Below are 19430 nucleotides of genomic sequence, written 5' to 3'. Positions count from 1 at the left end.
ACCCATGTCAGGACGGGAAAATCTGGCCCTATATGTTTAAGACTAGGAGGGGAATCTAAACTCTCAATCTAAGCCAGAAATAAAGAAGACGACAATGTAAGTGCTCATAATGATGGAGAGAATATGGAGCGTGAAGCTCAATTCAGGGTCAAATACAACACCAAAGTGTTGTATTATCTGATTTATCTTAAGTGACCATATGCAGAAAGAACAAAGGCCAGGCTGCTGTTATATGGCATGAGCTAAATAGAATGGCTTTCATTTTGTGGAAGTTCAGGATCATTGATGAATTGATAGTGAACAAGCATTGTTCATCATAGAGTCGAGGGTGATATAGAAAAAGAACTGCGTCTCTTCAGCATATGTAAACGAGGAAGAGGTGGATGCCAAAGATAAAACGCTGGAGCTCTCCTAAGTTGACCATGCAGGCAAGGAGAAGAAACCAAGACCAAGCTCTGCTGGGGCAGATAGCAATATAAATACATAAAGATGGTTCCGTGGAGATGGACAAAGCAGAAGGAACCATGTAAATGGATGAAGTTGTCAATTATGTCAAATGCTGGAGAGGTTGAGGAGGACAAGAAGAAATAAAGTTCCATGTCAGGGTTAATAATGGGTTCAGGGTGATACAGGAAAGAATGATCAAAAGCCAACAGTCCAAAATCCTAGACACAAATTAGCAACTGATAAAATAACAGTTTATTATAAAAGGGGCAAAATATACATCCCTTCATTCCCAAACGATCAATATCAATGAAAAATCATATATTGTCAAATGTTTCACACATACCTGCAATTTTTTAGTGAATCTACTGAACATGAAGATTACACACTCATTGAGTGCTCCCGTTTGCTGCAGAAGCAACAACCCTTTTGGAGTAGCAGCAAAGTTAAGCAGATTGTCTAGCAGCATTTCTTCCAAGAGCATCCTGACAAGAGAGTTAGAAGATTTCATTTTTATGGTACCTAAGAAATCATGGTAATTTATGCTATAATGGTTACAATAATATGCCAAGAACAGGATTCCTCCTAACTACAAAAAAAGTCAACAAACAATGGAACTACATACCGTATATACTCATGTTAAAGTCAAATTTTTGAGACCCATTTTTTAGGCAAAAACTTGAGGGGTAAGCTTTTACACAGATAACGGGCAGAATTTTCTGCCTGTCGGGTGGGCGCAGACCCGATCGCCGCCCGTGATCAGGTCCGTGCCACCACTTTATACGGGCCGGCCAATTAAGGCCTGCCCAGCGTGAATCGTGGCTCCCGAGGGCAGCGGGAGTGGGCGGGCGGCGGCGGGACTGCAATGATTGCCAGGTCCAATGGCGATCCAGCGGCCTGTTTTAAAGAGCTTCTGCAGCCTTTCAAAGGCTGTGAATCATGGCTAGTGGAAGGGCTCTCCAGAGCGCTGTTGCTGAGCAGGCCAGGCAGGAGGGTGGGGCAGGGGGGCACTATGCCCCTCGTTTTTCTGACAATTGCCTTGCTGCCCTCCTTGAGGAGGCGGCAGTAGGGCAGGAGGTGCTCATACACCAGGCCGGGAGGAGGAGGCCCCCCCACATGACCAATTGTGCCTGGGAGGAGGTGGCGGAGATTGTGAGATCGCAACGCAAGTGCTTCAATGATCTGTTGCGCTCGGGAAGGATGAGTACCATGTTGGCATTGGTCACTTAACCCAGGAGGTAGGCTTTCACCCCGGGTGAGCCCCCCCACCCTTCCTCCTTTCTGTGGCCCCTTCCTCCTTGGACTATTTCTTGGCCCTGCACCCCTTGTGCCTGCGCCTGTCCTCCCAAAGGTGGTTCCCCTGGAGGCTGAATGTGCACTCCTGGCCTCCTCCCACTTCTAGCCCTCCCTTCCTCCTCAGAGGAGGTGCCTCTAGTGGAGAGTTCAGCTCCCATTCCCAGGCTAACGGAAGGCTTCCTGAAACATGCAGGCCCAAAAAAGATTCTTCACTGCAGTGCTGACCTGAAGGTTGAGAGTCCAATCCAAGCAGCTGGTATGCGTTTTGAAGTATTGTAGATCACACAGGCAAGTATCAGTAACTTTGAAAAATCAATATTTGACAGCACACTCGCGACCCCACTGAGCCCTTATCCCACCCGTGGATGAGGTTTATACAAATGTGTCCTACCCGCCTGCCTGTTGCACCCGTGCGCCAACCCGAAGATCACACGGGTGCTGAAAAATCGCCATTGATTGGCGCCTCAAGGGCCTTAAGTGGCCCGTTAATTAATGGCGGGCACGCATCAGATATCATCGCCTAACAAAATATCGCGACGGCGCGTGGTGACGTCGGGATGCTTGCCCAATGTCACTATGCACCGGCGTGCAGGTCCCGCCCCCACATGCCAATGGGAAAATTCTGCCCAATGTTCTTGAGGGGCTTACATTCAACTAAAACACATCTGTTCGATATACCTAACATGGCGCTCAAAAGAATCCTTAAGGTAACAGGGGAAGCAGAGCCCCTATACCAGCTGTTTATTGTCTCTCTCTGTGCTTTTATTAGGGAGTCTCCCCCAAACCCCACACTCCAAGAGCAGAAGCAGCAGCATTGGCTGGACCTGCAGTTTCAATGCTGCTCAGGGGTTAGGGAAAAGGAAGGGCCACGCCATTGGAAAATGTCACGCTGACAGTTCCCAGCCCTTGACCTAAGCCTTGCTGCAGGGGAATTCCACCGAGTTGACATTTGCATGAGCCCAACTGGCAAGGCCTGCAGGCTCTCCTCCCAAGGAAGACTGAGGGCGGTGATTGAGGACACAAGACCCATGAGTTCATTTATTTAAAGTTCACTCTGGAAGTTGTTCCCTATATCTTGCTTCCATGTGCACTATTTATTGCTCTTTTCTGGTCTGTTAGTTTCTCCCCACAAAAATCAAAATCAATCTACATTGTTTTTGCCTTAATTGACAAGTATGAACTGGAGGAATTATAATGAATAATGAATTGAGTTTTTGAATGTGATTGTAAAGATTATACTTTGGCTCGGAAATTTTGGGGCTTTGATCCCTGAAAAATTAGGGTTGACTTTTACATGTGGGAAAAATTGTTTTTTTAGGCTAAAAATTATGGGGTCGAATTTTACATGAAATTGACTTTTACACATTTATATATGGTATGAATTAAAAACATGATAAAACGTGAATTTCTAAACTAAAGTTCTAAAGTACAAGTAAGTCTGATTTTATGATTCATCCAGCCTCACAAATATAAAATTATTTTGTTTTTTCAAAAAACTTTTTGTGCTGCATTATTCCTTGGGATTCCATAACAATATATAACTTTCCAAGATTAGGAAAAATATATTAAAAACAGGATTTGATTTTCTTTTGTGTGTTTATGATCACATATGATTTTCATCTTCACTACCTAAGTGGTAAACTTCCATAAGATCTAACCAGTGATATAATGGGCAAGCAAACCTGCAAGATTGCTGTTCAGCCAGTGAAAAAGAAAATGAAGTACAAACTATCAATCCATGAATCTGGCAAGAGGTAGCAGAGTGGCCAAAAGTGCCGGGAAAGTGATTTTAAAAAAATTTTAGTGAGGATTCCATGTGGGTCAGGAGGAGGAGTACTCCCCTGGGCTCCATAAGAAGTCTGTGGGCCTCCAAAGCTTTAGCCTTTCTTCCTCTTTACACACCAAAGCACGTTTCAGGCACTCCCATCCAGGACAAAGCCTTAATATCAGATATATCTGCCTACTGGCCTGATGACATTCTTTTTGTCTTTGGACAGGATCAGTCCAGGGGTTAGAAATACCTGGATCCCACATTCAACTCAATGCAGTGGCTTTCACCCCACCTCGCGCCCCATCTACCCTGATTTTGCCTGTCCTGAGTTACAATCGGGCTTAGAGGTCATTGGCCGGGATTCCATCAGGGCAAGGTGGTCTCGCTCATCGGTTGGAGAACTGGTGGGGACTCCCTTTAGTTCTGTGAGGGAGGCCTGATAGAATCAAGTGCCTTTCAGGAACTTAAGTGGCCACCGTCGGGTCTTTCCTGTGATTGAGGTCCCCAGTGGAGTAAGTCCTGCCCACTGAGAGATGCCAGTTAATCAAAGGTGGGTAGCTGCTCGTGCTGCCTGCACCAGCTGGAGCAAAGGCAGCTGGTGGCAACGCACCTATCCCAGGCCCAGGGTCATCATGAGATCCCAGCTGAGGGATAATAGCGAGGGATCCCCCCCTCGGGTGACTGCTAGCAAACTTGACAGGGTTTGCTGGGCAGCCTTCCAAGGGTGCAGGAAAACCTCCATTTAATCTCAGAGCCATTCCTAAATTGCGGTGGGCTCAGGGATAATGGGTGTCAATTAGTTAATTAATTAACCTAATTGACATCGTGGTGATGATGGCCGGGCATCCCATGTCAGCCCCTTCTGCCCTTTTGGAGAGCTTATCAGGGAGGTTTCGCTGATGCCGGGAGACTGATGTGAGGCCTCAACTGATGTTTCCCATTGCAATGGGCTGCATTAAATCCAGCCCATTGTCCTCAACCAGCATGATTGCACAAGACTGCAATACAACAATGTAGATACACCTACGTATTTTGTAATTCCTGAGCCGTTGAAGAGTCAGATTCACTTCCTGCTATCGGAGTAGGTATTCGTTCCGAAAGTAAACATGCCTGGTTCACAAAACAAATGTTAAAATTGATTTATGGGAATAACTCAATAATTACATAAAGATTTAGTCTAATCCATGTTTTGAAAAAGGATAGAATGCATGAAACATTTTAATATGAAGTCATAGTCAACATCACATAAAAAATATGGACACTCATCCACCAGAATACACAAAAACCATATTAATTTTAAGAACAACACAAGTATTTTTACAACCTGAAATAAAATCAAGATCATAAAATATATTATTAACTTAAATTTGCTAGGCAACTAGCACATTTTCCTTTACTAGCAGATTGCCCATGATAACCTGTTTTATAACAATAGGGGAGAGATTATGTGATGAAGCTGGTAGATCAAGGTCCTGTTTTATAGCAAATGGATAAATTAAATTCCATTCCGCAAAGGCATTCTGATATTTTTTGATCGTGTTTTGGGAATTCAATTTCACCACTCTGTTCATTAACCATGAAGACAGTAAATGAGTAACCTTTACATTTATTAGTATTCATACCTATGTATTTAATTTTATATGATATCAGTCTTAAAGCTGAAAATACACATCAGGATAGTATGTAAGATGTACAAGATGGAGCAAGATAGTTGGTATTTAGCAGTGCTGGGTAGAATGAGGGTTCATACTGGGGTGGGCAGTTGGGGTTTGATTTGTTGATACATAAATCATGGAAACTGTTTATATGAAGAAGCACCATTATAATTTGTTGGTGGACAATCAATCATTACTAAATGTTAACATTGAAGCATGTCCAGAAATCATGACAGCAAGTAGTAAGTTTTGTGGACAGAAGTGCACAAATATGCCAAACTTTTAATAACGTACTAGTCAATTGGATGCGGAAGCCCAAATGGGGAAATCAAGAGCTGTACAGTCTAAGAATATTTTAGCTCACATACAACAGAATGACAATACATCCTAAAAATTACGGATAACAGAAAATACTACAATATTAGCATGAAGGTTTAATTAAACAGAATAAAATGAGAATTTAAATTAGAACTAAATGATTTTTGACACCTTACTTCCAGCAGAAATACTGAACTCACATATACCAACAGTCTGCATGCTTCACAATTCACTGACATCAAAAGGATACTGATGAATATTACAGCATAGCTCAATAGACACTAGTAAAACAAATTAACAAAGCAGTATGAAGCATTCAATCAACAAATTCACTGGGCTGGATTTTACAGGACACGCAGTCCCTGCCCCCTGGCTTCAAGGTCAGGAGGGAGCCTGCCCACGATACAGACCACTGTCCTGCAGCAATTTAATCTGGGAGCAATGTTAATTGCTTTAAGACATGATTTCTGCCCCTTTCTCAGGACGAATTCCTGTCTTAGAGAGCTGCCAGCCAATCAGTAGTCCCAGCAGCACCAGCCAGGAGGGGTGGCCATAGCTAGGACCAAAGGCAGTCCCGCCACACTGAGGAGCCCAGGTAAGCTCAGAATTGGAGATCTGAGAGAGGGGACAGGATTAAAGCGGAGGATGACCTTGGGCAGGGGTATGGGTGTGGTGTGTTCCATGGACTCAGAGGGACCGCAAAGGAAATTCCACCCACCCCACTTTGTCCAACACCAGCCACGCAACTAACTGGGCTTCCTGGGTCGCATGGGCCTACTCACCCTGCCATGGGTGAAATACCAGTGGGATGGGATGAGCCCCTTAAGTGGCCATTAATTGGCTGCTTAAGGGCCTCAAAAAGCCAAGGACAATCAGCCTGATGCCTCCATGCCCCCCCCCCACCCCCCAACCAAAACAGGTCGAGGGCAGGCAGGTAAGCAGTGGGAAGGCCACCTGCTGGATTTTAAATGCCCCCCTGTTTTCAAACCTGCCAGCAGGGGAGTGTAAAATCCAACCCATAAAAGCAGTGGATATCAGCAAATTCGTAAATTACAACAGCAGTGAGCAGCATCTTAAAGTCATACGACAGAGGGCTCTCCAGCAAATTTTTTTTAAAAACAAACATTACTTCAATAAGGATTTTGAAATGTGTCCTCCAACTTTCAACTAGTTTGCAAAACAACCAAGCAGAAGGTAGTAGCTAAAGAAAAATATTTCATTGGTAAAGCTGACTGAACAGCACCGATACATCCTGGGAAATTAGGCACACTGCACACTCCTAATGCAGGGCTCTCGATAAATATTTCAGATCCAAGCCCTGACTTTTAAGACAAGTTATGATCTTCAAACAGAAAAAAATAATGAAGACATGAGAATTAAAAGAAACTAACAATAATTTAACAGGCCAATGTAATTAAGTTATTGTTTTAATACATTAATGTTGGCACAAAGTGTGGTGACAGTGATAATAGGGAGTAAGGCTTCACAGACAGAATTTTTATTTATTTATTCATGGGATGTGGGTCACCTGCTAGGCTGGCATTTATTGCCCAATTGCATGCAGATATAAGAATTTAAATAATATATGCATAGATAAGCTTACATTCTGAAAATTTCAGAGTGCATTGAACATGAAAAATATTTCGTCATTCTTATTATTTCTAATTTGACTTTTGTACTGTTGCAGCCATTAGATGGATACTGAATGTACAGGGGCTCAATAAAAGATGATCATACGTAAGCTGTGAAAGTCACTAAGGCCTGAAAACAGGTGCAGGGATCACGATGCATGGTTAACCCTCGCAATTTGCTTCCTGTTCATTTGCATGATTGCCAACATGAGTTCAAGCTAGCCTGCACCACTTAAAACCAGCACACACTTCTTAACGCAGAGGTGTACTTTGGGGCTGGAGCAGGTGCTGGAAGTGGTTGGGGAAGTGCATGCAAGCATGATCATGGAGCAACAGGGGAGAGAACAGGCTCCAAGTTTCTTTGCTGCAATACTGGAGGCCTTGGTGCAGGGGTTGGACAGGAAGAGAGAGGTCCTCTATTCACAGGGGACCATGAGGCCCTCTATACAGGCACTGCGAAGGCAAGTAGCACCTGATAGTCAGTGGTTAATGCCAGCAATCCAGCCCCAAGGTCCAAAATGCAGTGCCACAAGAAATTCAATGACCTCGTCCAAACGATCAAGCTCAATGAATGCATCATCAAATGCCATATCCCACCAACTACAACATTGGCCTCAAACACTGCTCAACACATACCACACCACCCCCCCATCACTCGCCTGCCAACAATCTCCCTCAATCACAACTCATACCTCATATACATAGCTTCACCGTTTCACCTCACCCTCATACACTTGACAATACTGCAAGCCTCATACTCACATCTTGCACACACTGCCAGTTATTCAAACATGAGAGCCGCATAATTCACACATGGCACTACATTCAATGACACACTTCCCTTCCTCTGACAGGACATGATGGCACAGATTGCAGGAACTAACCAACAGGGGAGAGGCACAGCTACATATCCTCACACTAATGGAGGTGGCAATGCTCACCATCACTGCGGAGGCCCTGACTGAGGCCATGGCCTTTGGCAAGACTGAAACAATAGGAGCTGAAGTTATGCTCTTACCTAACCTGCCTTTTCAGATTGCATTTCCCCTTCATCCCACAATCCCTTCTGATATACAAGCAACAGATGGGGTAAGCATGCACTCCTTAGTTTCTCCACCTCTCCTCGCCACAACATCACCCCTGTGCCTTAACCCTTTCAAGTACCCAAGAACTAGCACTTGGCCAGGCTGTAGTGAAGAGAAAGTGGTGGAAGAGCAGGAAGACAGCAATGAAGATGAAACATCATTCACTCTTGCATGCATAACCAGCAACTTAGATACTGACATTTTGTGTACTTTAGAAGCTAGCTTAGTAGCAGGATCTGCACATATGGTGAGAAACCGGACACAAGTGACCTGCAGGCAAGACAGTAGGAACAAGGTAGCACAAGGCAGCTAGCTGAAGGGTGAGATTGCACAAAGCCTGTTCCAGAGGACTCAGGTGTGGACTTCAATGAGGAAGCCTATAGAAAACACTAATACTTGCCCAGAGAAATGCTCACCATAAGGACATGAGAAGTAGGAACAGGAGTAGGAAAAAATACAATTTCCCTGTCATAGAACCATGCTGACTCTGCTTGGTTGTATTATAGTTTTCTAAATGTCCTGATACTACTTCCTTAATAATGGATTCTAGCATTTTCCCAATGACAGATGCTAGGCTAACTGGATGATAATTTCCTGCTTTCTATCTCCCTCTTTTCTGCAATAGTGGTGCTACAAAAAAAGGCAGCTCACCACCACCTTCTCAAAGGCAATTAGGGTTGGGCAATAAATGCTGGCCTAGCCAACAACACCCACATCCCATGAACAAATAAAAAACCATTTTTGGTTTCTAATCCACTGGCGCCTTTCCAGGATCCTAGGGAGTTTTGGAAGATTATAGTTAATACATCCCATATCTCTGCAGCTACTATGTTTAAGACCCGAGGATGGAGGTCATCAGGCTCAGGAGAATTGTCAGCTTTTAGTCCTATTAGTTTGTCTAGTATTTTTTCTCTAAAACTAATCAGCTTTTTAAGATCCTCCCTCCTTTTTCCCCCTTGATTTTCTACTATTCTTGCGATGCTTTTATCGTCTTCTACCATGAAAACAGCAACAACATATTTGTTCAAAGTATCTGCCATTTCACTGCTTCCTATTATTAATTCCCAAGTCTCATCCTCTAAGGGACCAATGTTTATATTAGCTTCCTTTTTATATACTTGTAGAAGCTCTTACTGTCTGTTATCTTTCTTGCTAGTTCACTCAGTTCATTTTCTCCCTCTTTCTTTTTAAAGTCATCCATAGTTATTTTCTAAAATTTTCCCAATCTTCTGGCCTACCACGAATCATCACGGTATTATACGGCTTTTCTTTCTATTTGATACTATTCTTTAACTTCCTTAATTAGCCAGGATGTTTCTTCCTTCTTGTAGTATTTATTTCTCAATAGACTAAATCTTTGTAGTAAGATGAAGTATCTCCTTAAACTGAAACTTTACATAGCTCTGATTAGACCACAGGCGGAGTATTTCATTAAGTTAGATAAAGAAATGCTGCTCCCATTAGCTGATGGCACAAGACTATGGGACATAGATTTAAGGTTTTGAGCAAGAGGTGCAGGGGGACGAGCGGAAGAACTTGATTATGCAGCGAGTGGTAATGACTTGGGACTTGCTGTCTTTGAGGGTGATGGTAACAGAATAAATCAATAATTTCAAAAGAAAATTGAATGGGGACTTGAGGGAAATAAACTTAGAGTTACGGGGATACAGCGAATGAAATGCAACTGATTGGATTGCTCTACAGGGAACCAGCATGGACTTGATGGGACAAACCAAATCCCCTCCTTCTATGCACTTATGGCTTTATGTCCGCCAATGCTTATCCATCATCTTACTTTTGATCTATTTTCCCAGTCCACTTTAGCTAACTCTGTCTTCATACCTTTGTAATTGCCTTTACTTAAGTATAAGATGCTGGTTTCAGATCCAAGTTTCTTGCCCTCAAACTGAATATGAAATTCTATCATGTTACAATCACTCTTCCCTAGAGGATTCTTTACTATGAGATCATTAGTTAATCCTGGCTCATTACACATTACCAGATCTAAAACAGCACATTCTCCGATTGGTTCCAGAACATAATATTCTAACGAACAGTCCTGAATACACTCTATGAACTTGTCCTCAAGGTTACCTTTGCCAATTTGATTGTTCCAATTAATATAAAAATTGAAGTCACGCATGATTATTGCAGTAGCTTTCCTGCAAGCCACCATTAATTCTTGATTTATTCTCTGTCCTATAGTGTAGCTATTAGGGGACCTATAGACTATTTCCACCAGTGGCTTCTTTCCCATGTAATTTCTTATCTCCACACAAACTTATTGTACATCTTAATCTTCCAAACCAAGTTCATTTCGCAATACTGTACTGCTCTCATCCTTTATTATTAGAGTTAGCCCACCTCCTTTCCCTTTTTAACCTATCCTTCCGAAATGTCAAATACCCCTGAATATTTAGCTCCCAGCCTTGGACACCTTGCAACCAGGTCTGCATGATAGCTATCAGATCATACCCATTTATATATATTTGTTCCATCATTTCATCCATTTTGTTATGAATGCTGCATGCATTCAGTTCAAGAGCCTTTAATTTTGTCTTTTTTTCATTTTCCCTACTCTGACCCTATTTGTTGATGCACTCATCTTTATATGCTTTGTCCCTTTCTGTTCACTCTGGTTATCATTACTCAAATTGCTACCCGACATTATTGCCTTGTCCTTTCTCTTTAACTTCCTAATTACATTGGTCACAGCAAGGTTCAAGTGAAGCCTGTCGCAACAGAACAGCTTTTTGCCCCCCCAGTACTGGCACCAGTGCCAAGAATCGAAATCCATTTCTCCCACACCAAGCTTTGAGCCATGCATTCAACTCTCTGATCTTATTGACCCTATGCCAATTTGCTCGTGGTTTAGGTGGTAATCCAAAGGTTACCACCTTTCTGGTTGTGCTTTTTAATTTAGCTCCTAGCTGCTCAGACTCCCTTAGCAAATTCACTCTTAGTCCTTTTTATATTCATTGAACATCGTTGGCTAGGTCAGCATTTATAGCCCAACCCTAATTGCCCAAGAGAAGGTGGTGGTGTGCTGGCTTCTTGGACCACTGCAGCCCATGTGTTGTAGGAACACCCACAGTGCTGTTAAGGAGTTCCAGGATTTTGACCCAGCGATAGTGAAGGGATGGCAATACAGTTCCAAGTCAGGATGGTGAACGGCTTGGAGGGGAACTTGCAACTAGTGGTGTTCCCATGTATCTGTTGCTCTTGTCCATATAGGTGGTAGAGGCCACAGGTTGGAAAGTGCTGTCAAAGGAACCTTGCCGAGTTGTTGGAGTGCATCTTGTAGATGGTGCACACCGCTTCCACTGTACATCACTAGTGAAGGGAGTGTTAGAATCATATCTCTCAAGACTGAATTTTTATTTTACAAAAAGGAAGAACATGGCATTATCTGTACATTTGGATGCTAACCTGGAACTTTTTTTTAAAAAAGGTCATAAGTTCATCATGGAACTGTCAACAAGCAGGCCTCTTCCAAGAAATCACCTGACCTTTATGCTACTTGAGGAACATCTTGTTGTTTCTTTTGAACTTCAATCACTTTAATTGATGGGGGATAAAAAGCTGAAAAGGCAAAGGGCGCTACATGCCGGAAATCACATGGGAGAGAGAAAAAAACTGAGGTTGTGAACCTGCAGGTTTTGAAGGCAGTCTTGTTGGGGAACAAGCTGAAGAAGGTAGGCTAACCTAACTGCCTGTCTCTCTCTCTCTCTCTACCTTGCCTAAAGTTGTGTGTGGCTATCAACCTGTAGCCAGAGAACCCTCAACTGAGTGTGACGGGTCTGCATTTAGACCTACAAAGCTGAGACCAGTTGGTGAGAACTTCCAGACGTCCACTGGGACTCACATGAAGGAGCTCCAGGTCGACAGCGACGAGACCCTGCGAACTTTATCCTTTATTTTATAACGCCCATCCTCTAAAGCCCATCTCTGCAGAAGGACTCTATCTGTTTGCTCCTTGCTTGCCTGTGTGTGTGTATGCTGGGGGAATTCCCAACTATAATTGTGTTCACCAGTACTTGCAACGTGTTAAAAAGAAGTTTCATTTTATAATAAACAATTGTTCTGAGTTTACTGAAAGAAGCCTGGTTGAGGACTCTTTTATTCTGGGCACCAGTAGGGGAAATAGACGATTGACTATTTTGGTGAGGAAATTAAACTTAAATTAATGGCACGGCCTGTGGATTAGTGGGGCTAGATCATACATGCACTCCTCCCATTTCTGTCTTAACAGGAGTGAATGCTGATTGTGGTGGATGGGATGCCAATCAAGCGGGCTACTTTGTCCTGGATTGTGTCGAGCTTCTTGTGTATTGCTGGAGCTGCACTCATTCAGGCAAGCAGAGAGCATTCCATCACACCCCTGACTTGCGCCTTGTAGATGGTAGACAGGCTTTGGGCAGTCAGGTGGTGCGTTACTCTCCACAGAATTCCCAGCTTCTGACCTGCTCTTGTAGCCACAGTATTTATATGGCTGGTCCAGTCAGTTTCTGATCCACAGTAACCCCCTGAATGATGATAGTGGCAGCTTCAGCGGTCATGATGCCATTGCATGTAAAGGAGAGATGGTTGGATTCTCTCTTGTTGGAGATGGTCATTATCTGGCACTTGTGTGGCGTGAGTTTTACTTGCCACTTATCAGCCTAGGCCTGAATGTTGTTGCATATGGACACAGACCGCTATAGTATCTGGGGAGTCGAAATGATACTGAGCATTTTGTAATCATCTGCGAACATCCCCTATTCTGCCTTTATGATGGAGGGAAGTCATTGATGAAGCAGCCGAAGATGGTTGGGCCTAGGTCACTGCTCAGAGGAACTCCTGCAGCTACGTCCCAGGCCTGAGATGATTGACCTACAACAAGTACAACCATCTTCTTTGTGCTAGATATGATGCCAACCAGTGGAGAGTTTTCCTCCCGAATTCCATTGACTTCAGTTTTGCTAGTTTTGCTCCTTGATGCCACGCTAAGTTAAATGCTGCCTTGATGTCAAGGGCAGTCACTCTCACCTCACCTCTTGAGTTCAGAACTTTTGTCCATGTTCAGACCAAGGCTGTCATGATGTCAGGAGCTGAGTGGCCCTGGCGGAACCCAAACTGAGCATCAGTGAGCAGGTTACTGCTGAGTAAGTGCCGCTCGAAAGCCATGTCGATGACACTTTCCATCACTTTGCTGATGATCGAGAGTAGACTGACGGTGCGGTAATTGACTGGCTTGGATTTGTTTTTCTTCTTCTGTACAGGACATACCTGGGCAATTTTCCACATTGCCAGGTAGATAACAGTGTGGTAGTTATACTGGAACAGTTTGGTTAGGGATGCGGCTAGTTCTTGAGTACAAGTCTTCAGTATTATTGCCGGAATGTTGTCAGGGCCCATTGCTTTTGCAGCATCCAGTGTCTTCAGCCATTTCTTGATATCACGTGGAGTTAATCGAATTGGCTGAAGACTGGCATCTGTGATGCTGGGGACCTCAGGAGGAAGCTGAGATGGATCATCCACTCGGCACTTCTGTCTGAAGATGGCTGCAAATTTGCACTGATGTGCTCGGCTCCCCCACCATTGAGGTTGGGGATATTTGTGGAGCCTCCTCCTCCAGTTAGTTGTTTAATTCTGCACCACCATTCATGACTGGATGTGGTAAGATTGTAGGGCTTAGATTTGATCCTTTGGTTGTGGGATTGCTTAGCTCTGTCTATCGCATGCTGTTTTGCATACAAGTAGTCCTGTGTTATAGCTTCCCCAGGTTGCCACCTCATTTTTAGGTGTGCCTGGTACTGCTCCTGGCATGCCCTCCTGCACAGAACCAGGGTTGATTTCCCCATTTTGATTGCAATGGTAGTGTGGGGGATATGTTAGACCATGAGGTTATAGATTGTGGTTGACTATAATTCTGCTGCTGCTGATGGCCTACAGCACCTCATGGATGCACAGTTTTGCGTTACTAGATCTGTTTGAAGTCTATCGCATTTAGCAGGGTGGTACTGCCACACATGGGCCTCCCCTGTGCTACCTCTGCTCATTCTCCCTTTCATGCTGCAGGCCAAGAGCGACACAAAGTACTGCACCCATGTCTGGAAGCAAGTGAAGTGGGCAAAGCCCTTGAAGTGAGAACCAAGACTTTCAGCATGTGCCACATCACTCCCTATAGACTTCAGCAACTAAGTTGCAGTACAAACCTCCAGACACCTTTGCCAATTCAGCAAGAGCCAGTAGAAATCAATTAGCAACTAATATGAAAGTGATTGGTGATTCAGTTCCAACACTGCAGGGTTCCTTCCTGCTGCTGAACACACATTCAGTTGTCTGAGATTAAGAGGGGGTGCTGACTGGAGTGGTGAGATCAAATGGCATCGCTAGAGTTAAATCAGCGTTAGCCACTGATGAATGTCATGATCTGCTGACCCTACTTCTGGTGTAGGCTCCCAAAGCCTAAACCAATGACTTCTTCCAAATGGCATCTGCTGTGGCCTGCACTGGAAGTGCGAGCAAGCAGCATGGCCATATTTTGAAGTCGAAACTGAACCTGTAGTGCCAAAAATATGGATGGCACATAAAATAATTTTTTGCGATGGAACTGCAATTCCTCCAAGCAATTTTAGTATACTGCGCTGGATTATACACTTGCATCAATTTTTTCTGTGCGCTAAATTTAACTTTTGTTTGTCTGGTTCACAATTTCATAATAGTTCCTAGATGAAGTATTTTTCCAAGTGCATTAATTAGCACAGTGGAATATAACTAATAAAGAAAGTTAAGAATGATACATTAAATGAATAAAGATTCCCTCAATTCAAGCATTAGCTTATCCTTGTTGGTTTTTCCAAAAGGGCTGGACATAAGGGAAAAAAACATAGCCAGGTTGGTTGCAGCTATTAATGCTATATTTGTAATTATTACCTTCTTCCATGCTTTGGAGATGGATTCATGTAAGCCGTAAGGCATCAGTACCTCTAGACCCTCACAAGTATTGTACATCTGACGACAGACAAAGATGAAAGCCCCCTTCAGAGCAGAGGATGGTTCTGTTGAAGCTAAAGTAGGAAGCTTCCCATCAAGTAACCTTTTGGTGAACTCAGCAATTACTCGTGCAGAAGGACTGGCAAGATAAAAACAAAATATAACTCTTATGATACACGGCTCATTCATAATTCATCTTCTAGTTTGTTAAACATTTAAACTTCTGTTCATTGCCTGGTTACCCACCACCATTCTTGGCTGGATGTAGTAGGACTACAAAGTTTTGCTCTAATGCATTGGGAATGCTTAGCTCTGTATATTGTCTGCTGCTTTTATTGTTTAACATGCAGATAGCCCTGTGTAGTAGCTTCACTAGGTTCATGCCACATCCTAAGATATATCTGATGCCACACATGGCATGCCCTTCTATACTCTGCACTGAAATAGGATTAGTCTCCTGACTTGATCAAAAAGCGGGGAAATGTTGGTCCATGAGTTCATATTGTGGAAATATACAATTCTGCTACAGCTAATCGTTCCCAGTGCCTCAGTTTTGGAAGTTTGAGCAGTCCTTAACTCTGTCCCCCTGTCCCCTTAGCATGGTGAAAGTGCCAGAATACACAATAGAAGATTCTTGAGAGGTGATGAGACTGTTTGCATAAGAATTGTGTGGTAGCTACTAAATTCTTCAGGACTTGGTCAATTTGGTAATACAGCTAATCCACTTTTAGTTATGGACATTGAAACATTCCACACAGAGTATATTCTGCACCCTGCTTCCCTCAATTTCCTCCAAATTACATTTAACATGGAAGAGTACTGATTCTTTAGCTGAAAGGTGATAAGCAGATTTCCTTAACTTTGGGTCCAGAATCACAGAATTCATCAATGTGAGGATTCACACAGCCATTTCCATATGACTCTATATTACTGCTCCCCACATATGGTGGATCTGTCTTGCCAATAGGAAAGGACAACTCCATGATGGTGATGGAAGAGTATGAAATGTTGGTTGATTGATATAATATAAGGCATAGAAACAGGCCATTCGGCCCAACCAGTCCATGTTGGTGTTTATGCTCCAATCGAGCCTCCTCCCATCTTTTCTCATCCAAGGCTATCATTGTAGCCCTTCTCCCTCTTATGCTTGTCTGGTTTTCGTGTGGATTCATCTATACTATTCATTTAAACCACTCCCTGTAATTGCAATTTTCAGATTCTTACCACACTTTGGGTGAAAAAGGTTCTTTTGATGTTGCGTGTAGGATTATGTCAAGCTTTTGCTTGAATAATTGGTTTGAAAATTTGAGCACCAGTCACCATATATTGGTGAGGATGCCTTTGGAGGGTTGACTGGACTGAGGTTACTTTAGTTATACCAGTATGATGCCTAGGTGATTGTTGATCGTTCCATCTAATTTTGAGAAGGCATTCCATAATGCTCTGCATATGAAGTTTATAAGGAAGATTTGAATTAATGGAATTAATGTCAAATTAACTGCTTCAACTGAAAACGAACAGCAATAGAATGGATAATGCAACGATGAACGAGGGAAAACAGCTTAGGAGAAGTTAACAACAGAATTCTGCAAGGAATGTTATCCCTTGTCCTTCAGTTTGAACTATTTATATGTAACATGAAGGAGGGAACAACGTATATATGAAATTAAAACGTACAGACGGTTGCAAACTAAATGGCCAAATGACTTGCAAGGCGTTCTACTTGTTTAACATGAAAAGCAGGAATACACAGGAGAAATCTGAAGTCATTTAACAACTAGACTGAAAGCACCATGACTTAAGGATGTGACTGCAGTAGAGAGAGTGCAGAGGAGATTTACCAGGATGTTGCCTGGGCTGGAGACTTCTGGTTATGAGGAGAGATTGGAAAAACTGGGGTTATTTTCCCTGGAGCAGAGGAGATTGAGGGGGGACATGATTGAGGTGTATAAAATTAGGGTAGACAAGAAGGAACTTTTCCCCTTGGCGGAGGGATCAATAACCAGGGGGCATAAATTTAAAGGTAAGGGGCAGGAGGTTTAGAGGGGATGTGAGGAAGAATTTTTTCACCCACAGGGTGGTGGGAATCTGGAACTCACTGCCTAAAAGGGTGGTAGAGGCAGAAACCCTCATAACATTTAAGAAGTATTTGAATGTGCACTTGCGATGCCATGGCATACAAGGCTGTGGGCCTAGCGCTGGAAAATGGGATTAGAATAGTTAGGTACTTGTTTGAGTGGTGCAGACTCGATGGGCCGAAGGGCCATTTTCTGTGCTGCAGACCTCAATGACTCTATGACTTATTTCGTTTGCTGAGCTTAGTTGTCAGAAGAGAATTAGAACTTGTGTCCAAGAGTTAAAAATGCACATATTTTAACCACAGGCTAATTACCCGACTTTTGTTTTCTCTTAAGCTTGATGTATGTTCTTACCAATTCCTTGCAGAACCTTTGTTATTTTCACCAAAAAGGAGCAGCGAAAGCCCTCGGTCTGTGGAGGCTATCCTTGCCAAAATATCTGCTGTGTTTATCAGCACTGTTTCAATACCGGTAACCATCATCTATTCAATGTAAATAAATCAATATGATTATCAATGCTGTTGCACTTTTACTTCAGAGTAAAATAGCTAAAAGACTATGTAAAGAACTGGCATAGCATTTTCACACAGTAAAATTGTTTTACAGATATTTTTTGCGATTGTTGTATTGCTCTAACTTTTTGTAACTTTTTATAACAATTTTTGTACTCGTCAGGATGAGGGACGCAAGTGCTGGGAGTGCCATGTTTGACATAATAAGAGTAGATGCATGGTAAGTCACTCTCTCCTATATTCCACTGAGGTTCCTCAGTGAAGAATCTCACTAGTCCAACTTCTGACAAGAGCTATTCTTATCATTTCTGAATGAGACTACCAACTTCTGTCAAATTATGCACAATTTTGTACTGTCCCCACACATTCCTACATCGAACTATGTTGCAATTTCCAAAATTCATTTCACAAAGGATTCCGACCACTGATAAAGTCAGAAAACATTCATCCTATTAGTTTCACTAATCTCAGAAATGAAAAACACAGCATCAAGCAATGTTCCTCAATTTCAAAATTAAAATAAATAAAGAAAACCACTTTTGGACATTCTATTCTGTACTGGATGCTCCTCTGTGATGCAGCAAATTTACTATAGTGTCACATGACTACCAACTGAAAGTAAAAATATTACATGCTTTACTGATATTGAAAGATGCGGACCTCAGTGTTATATGCCCAGAAATTTGGGCGCGCCAGGGTGAAATCCCTATGCCCAAATGGCAAGGCTACCCCAATATTGGGCCGCAGACCTAATTTCCACAGATTTAGCGAGCTGCCTACTGTTTCTGGCGAATCATGATTGGTCATCAGCTCACTGCTGGCATCACAGCAGTCCTCAGGCAAGTGAGCTAGGGTGGGTGAATGGACATCTGGCAAAGGCAGCCAGGAAGGCAGAGCAACAGAATGAAAGGAGGCAATCGGAAGCCAGAGATGTTCTGACAAGGGAAGCTGTGACAGCTGGGAGTGATAATTGGCATGGCTGGCAGTAGGAGGTAGATGTGGGGGTTAAGTGTGTAGAGAAAAGCAAGAGTACAGCACTGTCCTACCACTCTCAACATCGTATTCGGCATAGTATAGTTGTCTTCCTGATTGTTTGGACCACATTGTGCTGTTTGAGTTAAGTACTTGGCAAGCTAAACACAAGGAGTTCAAAAATCGAAAACAAGTTTAGCAAGACATGCAGGAATTATTCTGCTCAATGGGCATTCCAACCAGCAGTGCATCTATCCTGTCCAATATGGCAGGAGGTACATTTCCTGCTCGCTATATTGGGAACAAAGTAGGCCATTTAGTGCCCAAAAAGCAAAATAGTATAGTACCTTTTTTTTTAAACTTCAAAATGTTTTTTGAAAGGCTACATGCAAGTTAAAAGCACACATGAAAAAGTTACAATTACAACTGAACTCCTAAAGCACTGATAAAATTTGTTGAAATTACCCCACCTGTTCTCCTTTCAGCAATGTGGATATTGGAAAGAGAAGGGAATCTATAACAATGCTTCTGTAGAGGCACTCAGTAGCACATTCCTTTCGGCCACATAACATGCGCAACACTTCCATCACAAGATTTGCAGGAGCGTAGGAATCTAAAAGAAAAATCTTTGATACGTATTTAACTTAACAATGCTCAACTGTTGACTTTTCAAAATTTGATGGAAAACCA

The 19430-nt window shown here is 42.8% G+C and overlaps 1 protein-coding gene across 5 annotated transcripts in view; it reads right to left on the bottom strand.

Moving 5' to 3' along the window:
• Positions 1–19430, bottom strand: part of tbc1d32 (TBC1 domain family, member 32) — a 411412-nt gene that overhangs the window by 240999 nt on the left and 150983 nt on the right. For all 5 annotated transcript variants that reach the window (XM_078542168.1, XM_078542171.1, XM_078542172.1 and 2 more), the window contains 5 exons: positions 19211–19353; positions 17611–17738; positions 15119–15317; positions 4539–4621; positions 791–929 (listed from right to left, as the gene is read on the bottom strand). In XM_078542168.1, the coding sequence (XP_078398294.1) occupies positions 791–929; positions 4539–4621; positions 15119–15317; positions 17611–17738; positions 19211–19353 (692 nt within the window). The remainder of the gene's footprint in view (positions 1–790; positions 930–4538; positions 4622–15118; positions 15318–17610; positions 17739–19210; positions 19354–19430) is intronic.

Source organism: Cetorhinus maximus, chromosome 5 (genome assembly GCF_964194155.1).
Source record: "Cetorhinus maximus chromosome 5, sCetMax3.hap1.1, whole genome shotgun sequence".
Lineage (NCBI taxonomy): Eukaryota > Metazoa > Chordata > Chondrichthyes > Lamniformes > Cetorhinidae > Cetorhinus > Cetorhinus maximus.
Note: the sequence above shows the minus strand (reverse complement) of the source record. Positions and strands in the feature narration are given on the sequence as shown.